The 21110-nt window shown below is 46.1% G+C and overlaps 1 protein-coding gene across 1 annotated transcript in view; it reads right to left on the bottom strand.

Annotated features, from left to right (window-relative positions):
• Nucleotides 1-665: 665 nt before the first annotated feature.
• LOC135914792 (decapping and exoribonuclease protein-like) overlaps nucleotides 666-21110 on the bottom strand; it is a 295029-nt gene continuing 274584 nt past the window's right edge. The window contains exon 9 of the mRNA XM_070538309.1: nucleotides 666-7480. Coding sequence (XP_070394410.1) covers nucleotides 7369-7480 — 112 coding nt within the window. The 3' untranslated portion in view covers nucleotides 666-7368. The remainder of the gene's footprint in view (nucleotides 7481-21110) is intronic.

Here is a 21110-nt window from a genome sequence, read left to right as displayed (position 1 = left end):
GATCCAACGCTACCCGCTTTCGACAGTGTGTGCTGGGAAAGGGTGCAGATTGTATACTTTGTCCTCGCACTTCGCCCCCCGGTAAATAGGCCTATGCTGCTTGCTTTATACAAACACCTCTTCGAAAAACACCAAATGGCGCCGAATAGCGAACTATTTGCGAAATGCTTCGCATAACATCTGTTCCCACAGTGCGTGGAATCTGCATAGTTTATTACGTCTCTTTTTGTTCAATTGATTCATGTATCCTTTCTCGAGCGCACTCGGTACCTCCTGCCCCGTTCCTTATACCCAACCAAGAACGCTCTATCCGCTGACTTCTTGTTCATTTCCGTAGTGGGTCGGCGCATTTCTATGGGGGGAAAAGCAGGGAAGAAAGCAAGAGTGTTGGTATGTGCCACTGAATCCAGGGATCTACATCTATATGTACAAGCTGGTGGTCCTCGATGTGAGGGAATGCTGTTGTCGCAGTAAATGACTTCAGAGCCGGAAGAATAGCTGAAGTCAGCTGTTTCTTCAAGTGCGTCCAAGTGCTTTGAACAAGACAACCTCCAAGTACAAAAAAGAGGTTACAAGTACTTGTATTCGGAGAACGCTGTAATTGAATTATATAATTAATTGAACAAAAAGGACAAGTACGTTCTTCAGTACGGAAATGACAAACACTTTTTCAATGCTGTTGTTTATTTGCCAAAGCTCACATTGTCTGCAACAACAAGAAAACGAAGTATTAGGAACGTCAGGATCATCGCTTTTAATAATTGTACTGCAAAAAAAGAAGAAAAGAAACAGACATTTGCATAAAGGCGAATCTCTGCAGAAACACAGCGCGGAACCTCAATATTATATAAAAAAAGAGAGCGGGACGAGGCAGAGAATCCTTGGGTAGGCCGGGACATATGAATAGCATCTGAAAAATTGCACGAAGAAAACTGCTGCTCCAGTCTCCGAGAGAGGCGTTATTAAGTACAAAGTTTCGCTTAATTAATTTATATAAGAACCCTTTAAAGTTCACTGCCGCATTGAACGCTTTTGAAAAAAAAATGCAGGGACGAAGCATTTACCTCACGACCTAAACCAAGAGTAAGAGCAACGCACTGAGTGTTACAGAAGAGCTTCTTGTTGGGCTGGTTGGTTTCGATGCTGACGCATGGTTCTTAGGGCCACAGTTGAAAGTAAAAGAGGGAAGCGCTTCATATTTCCTCTGCTCTTTCTATTTCTTTCCATTGTGGCGCGAAAGTGCATGCCTCAAAAAAGCTGAGCGTTGTTGCTAAAGCAGCGGCGAAAAATTAGGCAAGATATTATTGAATTTAAGGAAGCTGATGTCGTGTTTGTAGATCTTGTGATTCTGAGAGATTGTATGCTTGGGAAGGAGAGGTGGGCGAATATCAACTTCTTGGAATACGAATCCAATACGAAAAGTAAGTGTTGAATATCGATTAGCCGAACGAGGAGGCAAATATTTGAGAAATATAAAGCTGAATATCAAGGACAAAGGATCAATTTGAAACATAAGATCACTAAGCGCAATAAAAAAAAAGCTGCACGAATAGGCGAAAGATAACTTGAGAGCCTATTCGCAAACAAGATTTTCAAGAAAGAATGGCTGCTGTATGATTGGCTATCCAAAAATGCCAAGTGAATGGTTGCAAGAAGAAAAAAGAACATAAATTAAAAATAACAAAGATCTATTGCATGAATTGTGAGCCGTAGGCACAACATGGTCACCTGTGAGAAACACCGCAAACTGTAGAATAAAAGATAAAATGGCCACATGTTACTGGACCACCATAGAAACGAAAATTGACGAGCCATTCCACTCTGTGAAGGTGGTTGACCAGCAGTGCTGCTATAATGGTATGCAGTATGTTGGTATGTAAATATACATATAATTAGGTATACGACATTTATGCAAAATACAAAGAAATACACAATCATTTGTTTTCTTTCCTTTTTGTGGCGCAGCTTCGTCGTTTAGACGCAGGTTAAACCGAGCCTCGACGCGAACGACGATATGCGTGCGCACTTCAAGAGAGTGCACGAAGTAGCGCACGTTTCTTTGTAATTTGCGAATGAGCATACTTCCTAGTTCATTAGCTGAATGAAACTTAAAGGAAGTAGAGTTTTATTCTAGCGGAATATACATGGGGCTGTCCGTTTCTCTCACGTATAGAAGCTCTTGTATTGGCAGCAGACGGGAATTCCGCAAGATTTACAACTTCACTATGAACTACGTAATTGTAAAAAGTAGATGAAACTCGGCCTAATGTTAGAGTTGTCTTAGGCACTAATTCTCATATAATTTGTTTCGGGATAGTTTCGATAAAACAAGAGTTGCAGCTGTTTTCTGTAATCATGCTCCATCCGTAGGTGCCCATGTTTTGATAGATGGGAATTCTGTAACGTTTACAACTTCATTGTGAACCAACTAATTATGACAAGTAAATTATAGAGTCGTCTCAGTGGCCAATTTCAGTATGATTTTTTTCCAAGATACCTGCATTAGAATAAGAGCTACAGAGAATTCACGAGAAAGTTGGATTTCCCACAAGGTGTCTTCTTAAAATTAAATAATTGGGTTTTAAGTGCCAAAACCACTTTCTGATTATGAGGCACCCCATAGCGGAGGACTCCGGAAATTTTGACCACCTGGGATTCTTCAACGTACACCTAAATCTAAGTACACAGGTGTTTTCGCACTTCGTCCCATCAAAATTCGGCCGCCGTGGCCGGGATTCGATCCCGCGACCTCCTGCTCAGCAGCCCAACACCATAGCCACTGAGCGACCACGGCGGGTGAGGTGTTTTCTGTTCGCCGCCACGAGTTTTCCGTAGAATAGCCATAGCCAGCTTCGCTGTAAAATGACAGACTAGAAGCGAAAATCGCAGGTTCTAATGTGCAACCTTTCGCTGCGGAACCGTAAAGAAAACTTCCATTGCCGATTTTGTTTCAGTATTGCTTCGAAAACTTGGCTGTGGCGTCGCTTCTGATAATTTGCAGAACTTTAAGAAGGTGCAGAACAGTTTACCAATCGGCTATTACGGAAAAGTTGGTTGGCTTTGAAGATTGCAGAATGCTGAAAAATTATTTTCGAACAGGAACTCGAATATTCAAGGTGCAGTACTCGATTTGTATCCGAAACTTAGAATATTTGCCCACTCCTATTCGTAAGTAGATCTTCATTTCAACAAAAAATTGTTTCTGGCCAAGGATTTGTACATAAGGGTTATGTTGAGCGTACCACCAATTAACATTATATTGCTCTTAAAATTAAGGCTCCGATTATAATGCAAAAGCTAACACCATTTTAGGGCTAAGAATTTCTCAATCTCGACACTCCACCCATTTCTCAGCAGTTTGTTTTGCCACCAATTCTGTAACATTATAGACCCCCGGTTATCAGCCCAAAACTGACTTCCAGTCATGAATTTTCATGATCTTGCTAAGCCACAGTACATTATTTGTATATTCTGCATATTATTCTTCGACCTACTCGTACGCTTTCTCAGCTAAAGTCCTCAATCGATTGTTGCAAGTCATCTACAGCGTTTCTGAACAGGACCATGTCATCTGCAAATTGTAGGTCTCTGACATTACTGGGGAGAATGGTAGCGCGAAGCAAACGAACACCAGACGACGTGATGAAGGCGAGCACTAACTTCCAACTGTAGTTTACTATACTGGGAAAAATAAACTCGAAAAACAAAACTAAACAACAAACAAACAAAACCAAGAGCAACTGGTAATGGAAGATATGAAATCGAAGGGGGAAAAATGCAAAGGAAAATCTTCATCGCCTTTCTCGTGTGCCGCCGCATCCCAGGAAATTCATTTCTCTGTTCAATAGGGACACGGTTTGCTTACGCATGAGCCATGCTTGTGTAGCATCTTCGCAGCTTCAACAATAATCCGGGAGTGGTCGTCCCTGTGTCTGTACCAGGTGTCCCACGTAACCTGAGCCAAACTTTAAAAATATGCAAATGCCACGTGGCTGAACGGAACCAAGCTAATGTTTGCAGTTGCTTGGAGATAATTATATTATTTTTTGCACTCCACCTAATTACATAATTAGTCTCTATTAACAGTCTGCTTCACAAATATTACAAGATCAAAAGTGTCAATGAGAAAATTGTAGAGCAGCATGAAATGCTCCCGATAAAGCTTTACGTTCTTTACGTTGCTCAATACGTGCTACATAAATGTGTTTTTACAGGTTTGAGAGAAGCCTATGGATACAGGTAACGTGCCTCGAGCGGCGTGCCACGCGGCCATATTTCGTGTATTCGCGTGCTTGGAAAAACACTTTTATGTAGCACGCATTGAGCAACAGAAAGCTGTAGCGGGAGTTTTTCATGCTGATTTACAATGAGCCATCCGAAGGCACACGCTATCAACCCATTTCGTGACCGTGGATGTCAAGTAACGAGGCCCAGCAAGCTTCCTGGTTCAGGTCCAGCTTGTACTTGAATTCGAGCTCATCTAAATTGTTTTTTTTTCTATTAGTAATACAATCTAGCAACTATGTATGTGGCAGCGATAATACGATCCTTGATATCGATTGAGACAGCATACAGCTCAAAGCAACTTTTTGCTTCAGAAATTGAATCTGTTCTTGGGAGATGCGAATGAAAAAGGCTTGTCGATTCTTAGCAATTTCATCTTATCTTGAAGGAACAAACGACCGCTTGGGGAGCACGTGAACAACGTCCGCAATTAAAAAGGTGGAGCACAGCATTGCCATTTGTAGAAGTGTTCACCGGTATTCGAGAACATTACAGTATAGACAGAGAGACGACCGCACCCACATGGCTGCGAAGATGCTACACGAGCATGGCTCATGTTAAGCAAGCCGTCAGTGTCTCGGAGAGATACACTGACGGCTTTCCCGAGAACTGATGCTGCGAGAAAAAAGATATGAAGGTGTTCCTTAACATTTTAAAGCGCAGCTCTTAGGCGGCCGTTCCTGCGGCGAGCGTTGGCGTTGTCCCTCGTAACTTCGCGAACGAGCATAGCGATGTATGAAAGCGAACGCGGAGCGCAGCGGGAGATGGAAGACGGCGATTGCGAAGGCAGCGCGAGGAGGAAAGCTGAGGAGAAGGGCAGGTCGAAAGCATCAGAAGAAAAGCGTAGTACCGCGCAAGACGGGCTTTGTGGAGACGATGGCTACGAGATGGCGCCAGAGTAGCGCACGTCGTCTGTATGGAAACAAAGCGCTGCATGAGTGGAGCTCTGTGTGTGGCTGCTGGTGTGAATTGTGCTTACGCGTCACCCACGCGCTGCCTCTCGCGGTCTCCCGATTGGCGACGCAGTGGTGCCACATTTCGCTCCGTTTGCAACGTGCCGCACGAGACGGATTGTGCGCGCCAGCCAATATATTGCGCAACGACAACAAGTATTGAGCTGCGCTCAAATTTTGCATTAGGAATCGCAATTTTTTTTCACCCTTTCATATTAATCCGAAAGCATTATACTCTTGAAGCGGAAAATTCGGCGAGCGTCCGGCGTTAACATTCGATGATCCCAAAGCCCACGTGGCCAAGTGATGAAGTCACGTTCCCGGCGTTCGGTCTGCTGCGGTTCGCACTGTGAAATCCCGCGGTGAACAGCCACAACGTCGGACGGACGCCGTGGCAACCCCCCCCCCTTCCCCCCCCGCCCAAAATGAAAGAAATGACTGGCCAATTCAATAATTGAGTTGACCACGTTCAAAACCGACCTGGTCCACTCCAAATATTGACTCGGCACACCCAAAACATTTGGTGGCCCACCATAAAAATCGACTTTGCCCAATTCGAGCACATGACCAGGTGAAAAGTATCGTGCGAAAGAGACAGAATGCTTTCGCATTCAGTGCACGTAAGGAGACTTAAGTGACCCCATAACTTTTACCCCTTATCGTCGATTATCAGTTTTCTTGGTTTTGTTTGTACTTCGCGTTTTTTTCCCGCTCCACAAGTAACCCCAGTTGGAAGTTATAGTCTACCTGAATCGTCCTCCAGTGGGTTTTGCGCTACCATTCTCGATTGTAGATATGACGTACAAATTAGCCCAATTCGCTACAATCCTAAGTTCCTTAGATGTTTCACATTGATTCTCACACTTCCTTCCTAGTCTAACAGCTTGAATACTTTTTCTAGGCATGCATCGAATATAACTGGATTTACAGGATCTCCTAGCTTGACCCCTTCATTGACAGGTATTTTTCAGATTTTTCTGCGAAAATTTAAGGTAGCTATGAAGTCTTTTCAAATATTGGCCAAGATATCATGTTTATGATGTACATAAGATGGGGCATGGTTAAAAAAGACAGCCATGGAATATGGCCTTCAAATCCTCTTTTCAGCTAGAATCCCGTTAAAAAAGATTTGCAATCACGTCAATAGACCAAAGCAGGCGTTCAAGGCCATTCACCGCATGAAACACACGAGGCAGCTCATGGCATGCTCGGTGGGAGTGGTCTACGTTATTCCACTTACGTGCGGCCAAAAAGTACTTTGGACAGACGGGACGCTTCCTTACCATCCGCCTTAGGGAGCAACAAGGTTTGATCAGGAATTCAACAGGCTCGAGTCTGGCCGCGCATTCACGAAATTGTCCATGCAAACCTTTGTTTGAAAAAAAAATGATACAATGTATAAAATGGAAATCAAGTCAACTGCGAGGTTGTAGAAGCCTACTTCATGCGTGTCAACTCAGGCGCATGCGTCAACCAGACTTCTTTCTCCCTGCATGACAAAGGAACGAAGTTTTTGAATGGCAAGATAGGCTAACACCCTATCACCACTTGTACGCGTCACTTCATCACATGATCCCATTCTCTGCATATTTAATCACTTGTATGGAAAAAATAAAGCAGTTGTTAGTCTGAGTTCGTATCGTCTACGTCTCTGTGTCCTTCGTCTGGGTTGCGCTGCCCGCCCCTAGGAATATGTTTAGTCACCAACTTGACCAGCTTACTGTGTTAATTCAAGATATTCACCTATGCTTTCATCACTCCTTTACTACGCCATGCCTCCAGGACTGCTGGTATTTCTAATCAATCGAACGAGTTTTCATGATACGTGTAAAAACATCCATATATGTTGAATAAACTTCACAGATTTCTCAATTACATGATTTTTTACATGAATGTAATCCTTTACAAAGCCAGCCTGTTCTCTGATATGAAGCTAAGTCCTGCCCTCATGGTATTGTAAAGTATGTCACATGCTTTGTACAATAACGAAAACAAAGTAATGGGCCTATCATTTTTCAATTCTTCAGCGTCTCCCTTTTTATAGATTTATACGATGTCGCAATTTTCCCAAGACTCTGATTCGCCTGAAGTGATCAGTTATAAACTTGAAGTCACGTTCCTCGCGAGCTCTTCAAAACTCATTCAAGAACCACTCTGGAAGGACTTCGTACTCTCCGGGGGCATCGAGGCGTTCGCAGGTCACTCGTTCCCAGGCGGGCTCGTATCTGAAGAGATAAACCACCCTAGAACAAAGAAAAAGATGCATTATATGAGAGACCCTCACCAGCGATTGCGAGTACAGAAGCATCTATCACAGAAAAGTTAGAATAAGTGATAAAAATGAAATGGACTGCAGTCTGTCGCCCTCTCTTCTTGAGGCCGCAGACAGGGCCGAGTCGGAGGTGTCACTGACTCTAGTAAGAGAAGCTGAGTTGAAGCCCAAACTTCAAGTAGTATTTAGAATACAACTGATTTGAGATTGCACACTCCCATTCTCTAGCGCCTGCTCAATACAGTTCTCTGCATCTACGTTATCGACAGATACTTGTGAAAGTACCTTTCTACAGAAAGCTTTTGCCTTAATTGCTATCAGACGGAAGAAATGACTACGGTTCAGTCGCAAAGGTGCCTTTAAAGAAGAGGAAGGCAGTGTCAATCTTCACACCTTTTCTTAAAGAGCTCGATGCAGTGTTTTTCTGCCTTTCTTGTAAGCTTCATTTCACCAGAGATCATCCGCCAAAGGTGTTCGTCGCCAAGAAATTGAACGCGTGTCGTTTAGCCACTGTTTCACGGAATAATAATAATAATAATAATAATAATAATAATAATAATAATAATAATAATAATAATAATAATAATAATATACATTTGACACTGTGGAAAGGCGCCCAGAATGTTTTAAGAACAACTGGCAAACCCGTGGACGAGTCTGCAGAGCATAATCTCAACGTTGGTGCGAGGGTCAGCTAATGCGTATTTGAAGCGCAGCGCAAAACATGGTCGCGACAGAGAGAAGAGAGACCACGAGACGGTGTTTCGTAATGTTTCGCGCTCCACCTTCTCTGTGACGACACACACACACACACACGCACACGCACACGCACACAGACACCATAAAGATTCACGCGCTTCATCCATCCTATCCTTAAAACCAAAGGCTTCGTTCAGGTTAAAAATAGCCCGATTTACTTCTGAATGTGAATACATACAAACAAAACATGCTCGATGAAACAAGTGAGATGCAGCGTCAACAGGGACCAAGGACACGAGAAGGCAAAAAGAACACGCAGCGCTGATCTATGGTTTCCGCTTTATTCTGCATGTTACGTATGTATAAACCTCACAGGCGAATTTTCCCCCATAATTTAACGTTGTCAGACATTGTTGTTGTTCTGGATTTTAACTGTAATTAACTGCACTGTCATTGAATATAAAATGGTTCTTTCTTTATTTCGTTTTATGCATTTCATGGTGAGCCGACATATATTTCATTATACAGGTGTCTACGCATCTTTGCCGCCTATCAATCTGCCTTCATACTTCTCGGTTGTTATTTCAAACAGATCTTGCTCTGAGGCTTTCGTTCTTTGATGGACGCCGAGCCCCTGCCTTACTGTACTCCTTTTTTTTTACTTTTTCTAGGCGCATCAAATGCTAATCTTCCTAAAGCGTTAGATAAATTTTAGCGTCGATTCTACTTCGCATTTAAACACAACGTCGGCTTTCTGAACCTAAGTGCAGGAGCCATGACTCGCTTCCACGTCCCTCGCAATATATAGGGTGTCCCAGGTAAGGTTAGCCAAGTTGTTCTTATATAAGAAAGTTAAGATAACCATGGAAAATGCGACAACAAACCGACGGTGTTCGCTCGTCAAACCTCTGACGACGGAACACAGTAGGTGCATCGTCGTAACACGCACGGTGATTTTTCACTCCTTCTTTAAATGCGTACGAATTCTTTGGCGCGTACCCGCACACAATCTGCCCGTCAAACGGGGCCCTATATCTGCTAAACAAATGTATAATTGGCCAAGATAACACGTGTATTCGTTACAATAGTGTAATACTGCATGATTGGTAGCCTTAGAAAAAAAATACTTCAGCCCGAGATTCGAACCATGGACCGCCGCGTGGCAGGCACACGTTTGTGCGAGCCACATCAATTCATGGAGAAAAAAAAGAAGACTAGTTACGTAGGTGTCGCCGCATTAAGGTCGTGAAAAAGGAAACTAAGGAAGTTAACGCATGTAATCTTTATAACGGTGTAATAGTAGATTGTTGAAAAACTCAGTGCACTTTTGTGAAAAAGGATGACCTGCGAAGCCGTCTATGTACGACCTTTACTGCACCTCCGTCGCGGGTCGGTCCGGTATTGTGCTATCTTCGGAATAGGCCCACGTATGGGGTGCGTTTAACGCCTGCATCACTTCCGTCGCGGGTCGGCCCGGTATTGTGCTATCTTCGGATCGTCCCAAGTATGGAGGGCGTTTACCGCCTGCTTCACTTCCGTAGCGGGTCGGTCCGGTATTGTGCTATCTTCGGAATAGGCCCACGTATGGGGTGCGTTTAACGCCTGCATCCCTTCCGTCGCGGGTCGGCCCGGTATTGTGCTATCTTCGGATCGTCCCAAGTATGGAGGGCGTTTAACGCCTGCTTCACTTCCGTAGCGGGTCGGTCCGGTATTGTGCTATCTTCGGAATACGCCCACGTCTGGGGTGCGTTTAATGGCTGCATCACTTCCGTCGCGGGTCGGTCCGGTATTGTGCTAACTTAGGAAGAGCCCCACTTATGGGGTGCGTTTAACGCCTGCATCACTTCCGTCGCGGGTCGGCCCGGTATTGTGCTATCTTCGGGATCGGCCCACGTATGGGGAGCGTTTAACGGCTGCTCCACTTCCGTCGCGACTCGGCCCGGTATTGTGCTATCTTCGGGATCGGCCCAGGTATGGGGAGAGTTTAACGCCTGCTCCACTTCCGCCGCGACTCGGCCCGGTATTGTGCTAACTTCGGGATCGGCCCTCGTATGGGGTGAGTTTAACGCCTGCTCCACTTCCGTCTCGACTCGGCCCGGTATTGTGCTATCTTCGGGATCGGCCCACGTATGGGGTGCGTTTAACGCCTGCTCCACTTCCGTCGCGACTCGGCCCGGTATTGTGCTATCTTCGGGATCGGCCCACGTATGGGGTGAGTTTAACGCCTGCTCCACTCCCATCTCGACTCGGCCCGGTATTGTGCTATCTTCGGGATCGGCCCACGCATTGGGTGCGTTTAACGCCTGCTCCACTTCCGTCGCGACTCGGCCCGGTATTGTGCTATCTTCGGGATCGGCCCACGTATGGGGAGCGTTTAAACGCCTGCTCCACTTCCGTCTCGACTCGGCCCGGTATTGTGCTATCTTCGGGATCGGCCCACGCATGGGGTGCGTTTAACGCCTGCTCCACTTCCGTCGCGACTCGGCCCGGTATTGTGCTATCTTCGGGATCGGCCCACGTATGGGGTGAGTTTAACGCCTGCTCCACTTCCGTCGCGACTCGGCCCGGTATTGTGCTATCTTCGGGATCGGCCCACGTATGGGGTGCGTTTAACGCCTGCTACACTTCCGTCTCGACTCGGCCCGGTATTGTGCTATCTTCGGGATCGGCCCACGTATGGGGAGCGTTTAACGCCTGCTCCACTTCCGTCTCGACTCGGCCCGGTATTGTGCTATCTTCGGGATCGGCCCACGCATGGGGTGCGTTTAACGCCTGCTCCACTTCGGTCGCGACTCGGCCCGGTATTGTGCTATCTTCGGGATCGGCCCACGCATGGGGTGCGTTTAACGCCTGCTCCACTTCCGTCTCGACTCGGCCCGGTATTGTGGTATCTTCGGGATCGGCCCACGTATGGGGAGCGTTTAACGCCTGCTCCACTTCCGTCTCGAGTCGGCCCGGTATTGTGCTATCTTCGGGATCGGCCCACGCATGGGGTGCGTTTAACGCCTGCTCCACTTCCGTCGCCACTCGGCCCGGTATTGTGCTATCTTCGGGATCGGCCCACGTATGGGGTGAGTTTAACGCCTGCTCCACTTCCGTCTCGACTCGGCCCGGTATTGTGCTACCTTCGGGATCGGCCCCCGCATTGGGTGCGTTTAACGCCTGCTCCACTTCCGTCGCGACTCGGCCCGGTATTGTGCTATCTTCGGGATCGGTCCACGTATGGGGAGCGTTTAACGCCTGCTCCACTTCCGTCTCGACTCGGCCCGGTATTGTGCTATCTTCGGGATCGGCCCACGCATGGGGTGCGTTTAACGCCTGCTCCACTTCCGTCGCGACTCGGCCCGGTATTGTGCTATCTTCGGGATCGGCCCACGCATTGGGTGCGTTTAACGCCTGCTCCACTTCCGTCGCGACTCGGCCCGGTATTGTGCTATCTTCGGGATCGGCCCACGTATGGGGAGCATTTAAACGCCTGCTCCACTTCCGTCTCGACTCGGCCCGGTATTGTGCTATCTTCGGGATCGGCCCACGCATGGGGTGCGTTTAACGCCTGCTCCACTTCCGTCGCGACTCGGCCCGGTATTGTGCTAACTTCGGGATCGGCCCACGTATGGAGACCATTTCCCGTCTTCTTACTTTCCGTCGCGGTTCGGATCAGTATTGTGCTATATTCGTGATCGGCCCAGGTTCAACGCCTGCTTCACTTCCGCCTCAAGTCGGCCTGGCATTGCATAATCATCTGAGTTTTTTTCTACACGCGGACACGATAACGCGGACAGTAGCCCTTAACAGCGTCGCCGTAAAAATGGCGTTTACGTCACCATCGCCGCGTCATGGTTGCAGCAAAAAAGGAAAATAAATAAAGTTAATACACGTACTCGTAATAATAGTGCAATAGCACACGATTTGTAGCGTTAGGAAAAATAAATACTGTTGACGTGAGCATCGCTGCATGCAGCTCGTAACAAAAAAGGAAAATGAAGAAGTTAATTCATGTACTCGTAATAAGAAAGCAATAGTAGATAATTCCTAGGGAGAAGAGAAAATAAAAAAAAACTGGTGACTTCGCCTTCACCGCGCCAATGTCGTAACCAAAAAGGAAAATAAAGAAGTTAATAGATGTACTCCTAATAACCGTGCAATAGCAGATAAATCGTAGGGATAGGAGAAAAAAAAAACTGGTGACGTCACCTTGACCAAGTCAAGGTCGCAACAAAATAGGAAAATAAAGAAGTTAATAGATGTACTCGTAATAATCGTGCAATAGCAGATAATTCGTAGGGATAGGAGAAAATAAAAAAAAACTGTTGACGTCACCTTCACCACGTCAAGGTCGAAACAAAAAAGGAAACTAAAGAAGTCAATAGATGTGCTCGTAATAACAGTGCAATAGTAGATGATTCCTAGGGTTAGGAGAAAATAAAAACTGGTGTAGTCACCGCGTCAAGACCGTAAAAAAGGAAAATAAAGAAATTAATACATGTACTCGTAATAGTGCAATGGTAGATGATTGGTAGCGTTGGTGAAAAAACGGGTGACGTCGTCGTCACCACGTCAAGGTGGTAACATAAAAGGAAAAAAAAGGTAATACATGTACTCCCAATAACCGTACAACACTACATAACTTGTAGCGTTAGGAAAAAATAAAAACTGGTGACGTCGCCGTTGGCGCGTCAGGGATGTAACAAAAATGAAAATAAAAAAGTTAATAGATGTACTCGTAATAATAGTGCAATAGTATATGATGCGCCGCGTTAGGAAAAAATATAAGCTGGTGACGTGGGCGTCACCGTGTCTAGGTCGTAACAAAAATGAAAATAAAGTAGTTAATGCATGTATCCTAATAATAGTGCAATAGTAGATTATTCGAAGCGTTAGGACAAATTAAAAACTGGTGACGGCGTTGCCGCCGCGTCAAGGTCGTAACAAAAAGAAAATAAAGAAGTTAAGATGAAGCTTTAGCTCGAGCCCAACTCCGACGCGGCTTATTCAAATACATGTAAAAGGCAAAAACACTTTTCTGAAGTAACCGCTGGGCCGATTTCAATGAACGTTGGTGCAGTTGAGAGCCTAAAGTAAATTCTAGTGACTGTTGCAAGTGGAATTTCCATTTAGGGCCTGAGTTTTATAAAAATAATTTTATAAAATTCAAAAGTTCGAAAGAAATGGAAGCACAAAGTTGACAAATTAATAGATCTGCATCAAAAACAAATATCTCGGTTCTGGAAACGGTATCCATTAGATTATTCAAAGCGGACAAGGTTGATATGTCAATTTATATCCTGCTTGAATTTGATACGTTGTGTACAAGGGTTTTCCGAAAGTTGCATTTCCATACTACTGAAATTTTTGAGAACTATGTGTGGCATATGAATTTTGTACGCTTTAGATGTACTATAGATGGAATTCACTTATTTGCGATATCGTTTATCATTGCCGAGTTACGGAGTTGTAAACTTGATAGCTGCGTTTTCAGAAAATTTGCGATTTTTACCAATTTTCAATAAATAACGGACGACCTAATTCAAGAATTCGAAACCAACAGTCACTAGAGCCTAAGTTTTTCTTTTAAATGCAACAAACGCGGTCAAATTTGGGGCAGTGGTTGAAGAGAAAAATCAATGCTCCTTTTACGTGTATTAAATAGGAGCACGCGAGCTAAAGGTTCCTAATTCAAGTACTCTAATAATAGTGCAATAGTACATGATTCGTAGCATTACAAAGGAAGGCAGGAAACCAACTTTATTCGAGGTCCTGCAGGCCACGAGAGCTTTGGGCTCTTCTGGAGTGCGCGTCTCCCACGACGGAACCGGGAGGTTGAGTTTCCTGGCGGCGGCGTGGACCTGCTGGACGGCCCAGAGTTTGGGAGGGAGTTTTAACGCGATAGCGTTAAGGAGCTCGTGTCGCAGAAAAGCCGGTGTCGTCGGCGTCAGCGTCCGCGGCGTTGACCGTGAGCGATAAATAACGGCAGGCACTTCATAAATAAAAAGCAACTTCCAAGATGGGCTGGGTGGGAATCGAACCAGGGTCTCCGGAGTGTGAGACGGAGACGCTACCACTCAGCCACGAGTTTGATGCTTCCAAGAGGTACAAACGCGCCTCTAGTGAATGCGGTGTTGCCTTCGAAACGAGCCGTGGAAAGTTATACTGCAGTGTATATAGGTAATTATGAACATGTAACTTACAGAAGTCGCAATTACACGAGTAGCGAAGTGCGTTTCCGCTGCATTTCTTCTGCGCTTTCCGCAAACGCAGAGCCATCTTGCGGCAAACACAGAAGACACCCTCCTCTCCATGTAGGGCGCTGCCTCGACAGATGGCGCGCCACGCGCGCATTGGAGCTGTGGAAGGACCGGTGCGAGGGGGGTCGTTGCCCGGACTCTCTCTCCCCTGACAACGCTTCGCCTTGCTCCCTCTGGTAGAATCAAGCGTCCTTCCTTTCTTTAGATCACTATCTGTCTATCTCTCTGCCCGTGCCGATCACGACGTTTGGCTGGCGTGCATCATTTCCCCCTCCGAGATACCGCGTTCTTTGGTTCGTTCCTCTTGCTCAGGCGCACGTTTCGTTGCTGCGCCGAACGCCGCGTTGCTCGACCATATGGCTCGACGCTCACCACGTCCGATGCGGGGCGCCTCGTAAGTGATGGCTGCCCTGTAGCCCATTGTCTTACACCCCTTGGCGGGTCGACGGGAACGCTGTCGCGTTCCACTCTTGAAGGCGAAGCTTAAGCGTCCTCCAATTTTTTAGAGCGCAGCTCTTTGGCGTCCGTTCCTGGGTTTCGCGTCGGCGTTGTCGTCGGCCTCGTAACCAGCTCCGCCCCCCTTTCATCCCCCCAGCGCTAGCAGCGACCGACTGATACCGCTGGATGCCGCTGACGCCGCTAGAGAGTCAAGATAACGTGACTGCATAGAACACCGTCGCCGCCATGCAGAAAGAGGAGGAAAGGGTCCCCCCCCCTGGTTCTTAGCGCTGCGGAAGCGAGGGTATCATATTGTTTGTGTCGGCATCGGCGGCGTTGTCCCTGAAACCAACTCCGCAGCTGGGGTTGACTCACTATCGGCGTCAGCGGCATCAGTCAGTCGCTGCTATCTCTTCCCTCCTCCCTTTATCGTGTTGTCCGCTTGCTGCACGCGCTTCTGCCCCCATCGTTGGCCGCTGGGTGTACACGCCGCCCCCCTCCCACCCCTTCCTGCGAGTCTCCGGTTGTCAAAGCGCCGGCTCGAACTTTGAAGTTGGCGAACTGTGCGCCGCAATGTTGCCCAACGGCTTGCTGGTAGTAGCTGCCTACTTCGCCCCTACCGCACTCACGAAAGACGTCGTGCACTTCCTGCAACTCGCATTAACCGTCCATCGATCCACACCGATGTTAGTAGTGGGGGACTTTAATGTTGACATAAAGACAAACAGCAATTTCCTAACACTTATGCGGGAGAACATCCCGTTCCTCTCGCTCGTAACGCGTCCCACGGCTGTGACAACCTCGCGAGGCACTTGTATAGATCTCGTCTTTGAGAATCAAGCATTGGTGTACCAAGTCGAACATATATCAGTCTATTTCTCCGACCACAAAGCTTCCTTCATGACTGTCAAGAACTGTTAGTGGAGTCTTTGTTAAAGGAATACGTGTGAAAAATAAAAAAAAAAATTCTGTGATAGCGCATACATGTGTTGCTCGATTTCTTTGCCTCAATCTATCGAAAAGGTGAAACAGCTTATTTGCTGCGCTCAAATTTCGCATTAGGAAGTAACGTAATCGTCGGTAATTTTTTCCCTCCGGATTGCTTCTTCAAACTTGCGCTTGTCCTGTTCGTAGTTTATGTGAGCTTGCGAGCACGGCCAGAGTAAATGATATACGTTAAGGGATCTATGTCAATTGGTGCAATAAGACTTGCCGTAGAGCACAGGCATGTAATTATGTAGTCTGTTTTGCGTGGGGTATGTGTCTGTTTGTAGCATTCTGAGTGTAACCGCTTGAGCTTGAGTAAGCGTACGGTGTGGCGTGCTATACTCTCTATGTTGTAGGTGGTAGTGTTTAGTGATTTCATTGTATGTAGTGGGGGCGTCCTTGTTCTCCGAGTGGTCGGGTGAAGCCGCGCGGTCTGTAAGCGCACGCGCAGCCTCGTGTGCTGCCTCGTTAAGGTTGAGGACGTCTCCGATCTTTTGTCCTAAGTGTGCCGGGAAACAGTATATGACGTGTTCCTTAATCTCTTTCTTTGTAACAATTCTGAGAGCCTGAGCGCAGGCCGTGCCCTTTTGGAAAGCTCTGATAGCGGCTATGGAGTCGCTGTAGATATGGCAAAGATTGTCGCCGGTGAGCGCAACAGCGATCGCAACCTGTTCGGCCTGTTGAGGCTTCCTTGCAATTACCGTGGCTGCATATCTTGTGGATCCGCGGCCGTCCACAACCGCCACTGCAAATGCTTCGTTTCCCGCGTATGCCGCCGCGTCCACAAAAGCGGAGTGTTCGCGGTTCGTCAAGGCTTGGTTAAGAAGGAATTGTCCTCCCGCTTGTCGTCTTGCCCTGTTGTTTTCGGGGTGTACGTTTCTGGGTACAGGTCGTACCGTGATCTTGGCACGGATGTCCCGTGGGAGGTCCGCAAAGTCTTTTTCTATGTTTCCTTGAGCAAAGCCTAGCTTCCGTAGGATCGTGCGCCCCGGAGGCGTCGTCGAAAGCCTAGCAAGCTGGGCGCGCTGCTGGGCTTCGGCCATTTCTTACAGAGTGTTGTGCATGCCCAGGTGCCCCAGCTTCTCATTGCTGGTACTGGTTGGAATGCCGACGGCTTGCTTGGTGACTTTTCTGATTTGGGCATTAACTCTGTCTCGTTCGGATCGTGACCAATTGAGCATTGCCGCAACGTATGCGAAGTGACAGTTGACGAACGCGTGTATGAGTTTGATGAGATTATGTTCCTTGAGGCCCCTGCGTCTATTGGCAATTCTTCTGATGAGCCCGATAACGTTGTGGGTTTTAGTGATGAGCTTCTGAACCGTAGAGGCATTGACATCTTTAGCCTCATCATACCCAGGACACTGATTTTGTCGACGGACGGTATGGCGTGTCACGAATTGGTTCGTGTGGTAATTTCCTGATTATAATCGAAGTCTGACGAGTATGGCCTGCGGCCCTTCTGCGTTGGTCTGCGTACGAGCAGCTCCGACTTGGTAGGCGAGCATCTGAGTCCTGTGGGAATTAGAAATTCTTCCGCGGTGTTCACTGCTTCTTGCAAGATGTCCTGCACCATGCCCGGGGATCCTTTGGAGACCCACATGGTGATGTTTGCGTATATGGTGTGCTCGAGCCCGTGAATCTGTCCGAGTTTCTCAGCAAATCCCGCCATGGCAAGGTTGAAAAGCATAGGGGAGATACCGACCCTTGGGGGGTGCCCTTGTTCCCCAGCGAGAGTGTCTCCGTGGAGAGGTCGGCAAATCGGAGCGTAGCCGTCTAGGTCTGGCTCTGGGCTTGCGGCAGGGTCCCACCACGGTTCTCATCCCAAAGCCCAACAAGCCCTCGGGCGTCGAGAGCCTCAGACCCTTATCACTCACGTCGTGCGTTGGTAAGGCGGCGGAACACGCCGTTCAGAACAGAATCGCCAGATTCCTCGAAAACAAGGGACTGTTACCCACACCCTCATAGGATTTAGACCCGGTCTATCCACTCAAGACACCATTATTTTATTCAAGCACCAAATCTTTGATGACCCCATTAGAAACGCCAAGTCCATTCTCAGGACAACCTCTCTCACCAATACATTGTGGACACCATTTCCAAACTCAACCTCGGAGCTAGATTCCACGCGTACGCCACGTCATTCTTAGATAATAGCATAAGAAAACATTTAAACTGGTGATGTCAGTGTCGATGCGTCAAGCTCGTAGCAGAAAAGGAAAATAAAAAAGGTAATACATGTACTCTAATAATAGCGCAATAATAGATGATACGTAGCGTTAGGAAAAAACTAAAAACTGGCAACGTCGCCGCGTCAAGGTCGTAAGAACAAAGGTAAATAAAGAAGTTAATACATGTACTCGTAACGATAGTGCAATAGTAAATGATTCGAAGCATTGGAAAAAATAAATACTGCTGACCTCAGCATCACTGCGTCAAGCTCGTAGCTGAAAAGGAAAATAAAAAAGGTGATGCCTGTACTCTAATAATAGTGCAGTAGTAGATGATACGAAGCGTTAGGAAAAAATAAAAGCTGGTGACATCACCGTAGTCGCTTCAAGGTCGTAACAAAAAAGGAAAATAAGGAAGTTAATACATGTACTCGTAATAATAGTGCCATAGTAGATGATTCGTAGCATTAGAAAATAAACACTGGGGACGTCAGCATTGATGCGTCAAGCTTGTAGCAGAAAAGGAAACTAAAAAAGGTAGTACATGTACTCTCATTATAGTGCAATAGTACATGATTCGTAGCGTTAGGAAAAAATAAAAACTGGTGACGTCGCCATCACCGCTTCAAGGTCGTAACAAAAAAGGAAAATAAAGAAGTTAATACATGTAGCTGTAATAAAAGCGCAGTAGTAGTTGATTAGTAGCGTTAGAAAAAAATAAGAACTGGTGATGTCGCCATCACCGCTTCAAGGTCGTAACAAGAAAGGAAAATAAGGAAGTTAATACTTGCACTCGTAATAATAGTGTAATAGTAGATTATTCGTAGGGTTAGGAAAAACAAAAAAACAGGTGACATCGCCGCGTACGAAGGTCGTAACAAAAAAGGAAAATAAAGAAGCTAATACTTGTACTCATAATTATAGTGCAATAGTAGATTGTTCGTAGGGTTATGAAAAACAAAAAAACAGGTGACATCGCCGCGTAAGAAGGTCGTAATAAAAAAGGGAAATAAAGAAGTTAATACTTGTACTAGTAATTTAGTGCAATAGAAGATTATTTGTAGGGTGAGGAAAAACAAAAAAACAGGTGACATCGCCGCGTAAGAAGGTCGTAACAAAAAGGGAAAATAAAGAAGTTAATACTTGTACTCGTAATAATAGTGCAATATTAGATTGTTCCTAGGGTTAGGAAAAACAAAAAAAAACAGGTGACATCACCGCGTAAGAAGGTCGTAACAAAAAAGGGAAATAAAGAAGTTAATACTTGTACTCGTAATTTAGTGCAATAGAAGATTATTTGTAGGGTGAGGAAAAACAAAAAACAGGTGACATCGCCGCGTAAGAAGGTCGTAACAAAAAGGGAAAATAAAGAAGTTAATACTTGTACTCGTAATAATAGTGCAATATTAGATTGTTCCTAGGGTTAGGAAAAACAAAAAAAAACAGGTGACATCGCCGCGTAAGAAGGTCGTAACAAAAAAGGAAAATAAAGAAGTTAATTCTTGTATTCGTAATAATAGTGCAATAGTAGATTATTCGTAGGGTTAGGAAAAACAGAAAAACAGGTGACATCGCCGCGTAAGAATGTCGTAACAAAAAGGAAAATAAGGAAGTTAACACTTGTACTCGTAATAATAGTGCAATAGTAGATTGTTCGCAGAGTTAGGAAAAACAAAAAAACAGGTCACATCACCGCGTAAGAAGGTCATAACAAAAAAGGGAAATAAAGAAGTTAATACATGTACTCGTAAAACAGTTCAATAGTACATAATTCGTAGCGTTAAGAAAAAATAAAAACTGGTGACATCGCCGCGTAAGATGGTCGTAACAAAAAAAATTACCGACGATTACGTTACTTCCTAATGCGAAATTTGAGCGCAGCAAATAAGCTGTTTCACCTTTTCGATAGATTGAGGCAAAGAAATCGAGCAACACATGTATGCGCTATCACAGAATTTTTTTTTTTATTTTTCACACGTATTCCTTTAACAAAGACTCCACTAACAGTTCTTGACAGTCATGAAGGAAGCTTTGTGGTCGGAGAAATAGACTGATATATGTTCGACTTGGTACACCAATGCTTGATTCTCAAAGACGAGATCTATACAAGTGCCTCGCGAGGTTGTCACAGCCGTGAGACGCGTTACGAGCGAGAGGAACGGGATGTTCTCCCGCATAAGTGTTAGGAAATTGCTGTTTGTCTTTATGTCAACATTAAAGTCCCCCACTACTAACATCGGTGTGGATCGATGGACGGTTAATGCGAGTTGCAGGAAGTGCACGACGTCTTTCGTGAGTGCGGTAGGGGCGAAGTAGGCAGCTACTACCAGCAAGCCGTTGGGCAACTTTGCGGCGCACAGTTCGCCAACTTCAAAGTTCGAGCCGGCGCTTTGACAACCGGAGACTCGCAGGAAGGGGTGGGAGGGGGGCGGCGTGTACACCCAGCGGCAAACGATGGGGGCAGAAGCGCGTGCAGCAAGCGGACAACACGATAAAGGGAGGAGGGAAGAGATAGCAGCGACTGACTGATGCCGCTGACGCCGATAGTGAGTCAACCCCAGCTGCGGAGTTGGTTTCAGGGACAACGCCGCCGATGCCGACGCAAACAATATGATACCCTCGTTTCCGCAGCGCTAAGAACCAGGGGGGGGGGGGGACCCTTTCCTCCTCTTTCTGCATGGCGGCGACGGTGTTCTATGCAGTCACGTTATCTTGACTCTCTAGCGGCGTCAGCGGCATCCAGCGGTATCAGTCGGTCGCTGCTAGCGCTGGGGGGATGAAAGGGGGGCGGAGCTGGTTACGAGGCCGACGACAACGCCGACGCGAAACCCAGGAACGGACGCCAAAGAGCTGCGCTCTAAAAGGAAAATAAAGAAGTTAATTCTTGTATGCGTAATAATAGTGCAATAGTAGACTGTTCGTAGAGTTAGGAAAAACAAAAAAACAGGTCACATCACCGCGTAAGAAGGTCGTAACAAAAAAGGGAAATAAAGAAGTTAATACATGTACTCGTAATAACAGTGCAATAGTACATAATTCGTAGCGTTAAGAAAAAATAAAA

This window comes from Dermacentor albipictus, chromosome 5 (genome assembly GCF_038994185.2).
Source record: "Dermacentor albipictus isolate Rhodes 1998 colony chromosome 5, USDA_Dalb.pri_finalv2, whole genome shotgun sequence".
Taxonomy (NCBI): Eukaryota; Metazoa; Arthropoda; class Arachnida; order Ixodida; family Ixodidae; genus Dermacentor; species Dermacentor albipictus.
Note: the sequence above shows the minus strand (reverse complement) of the source record. Positions and strands in the feature narration are given on the sequence as shown.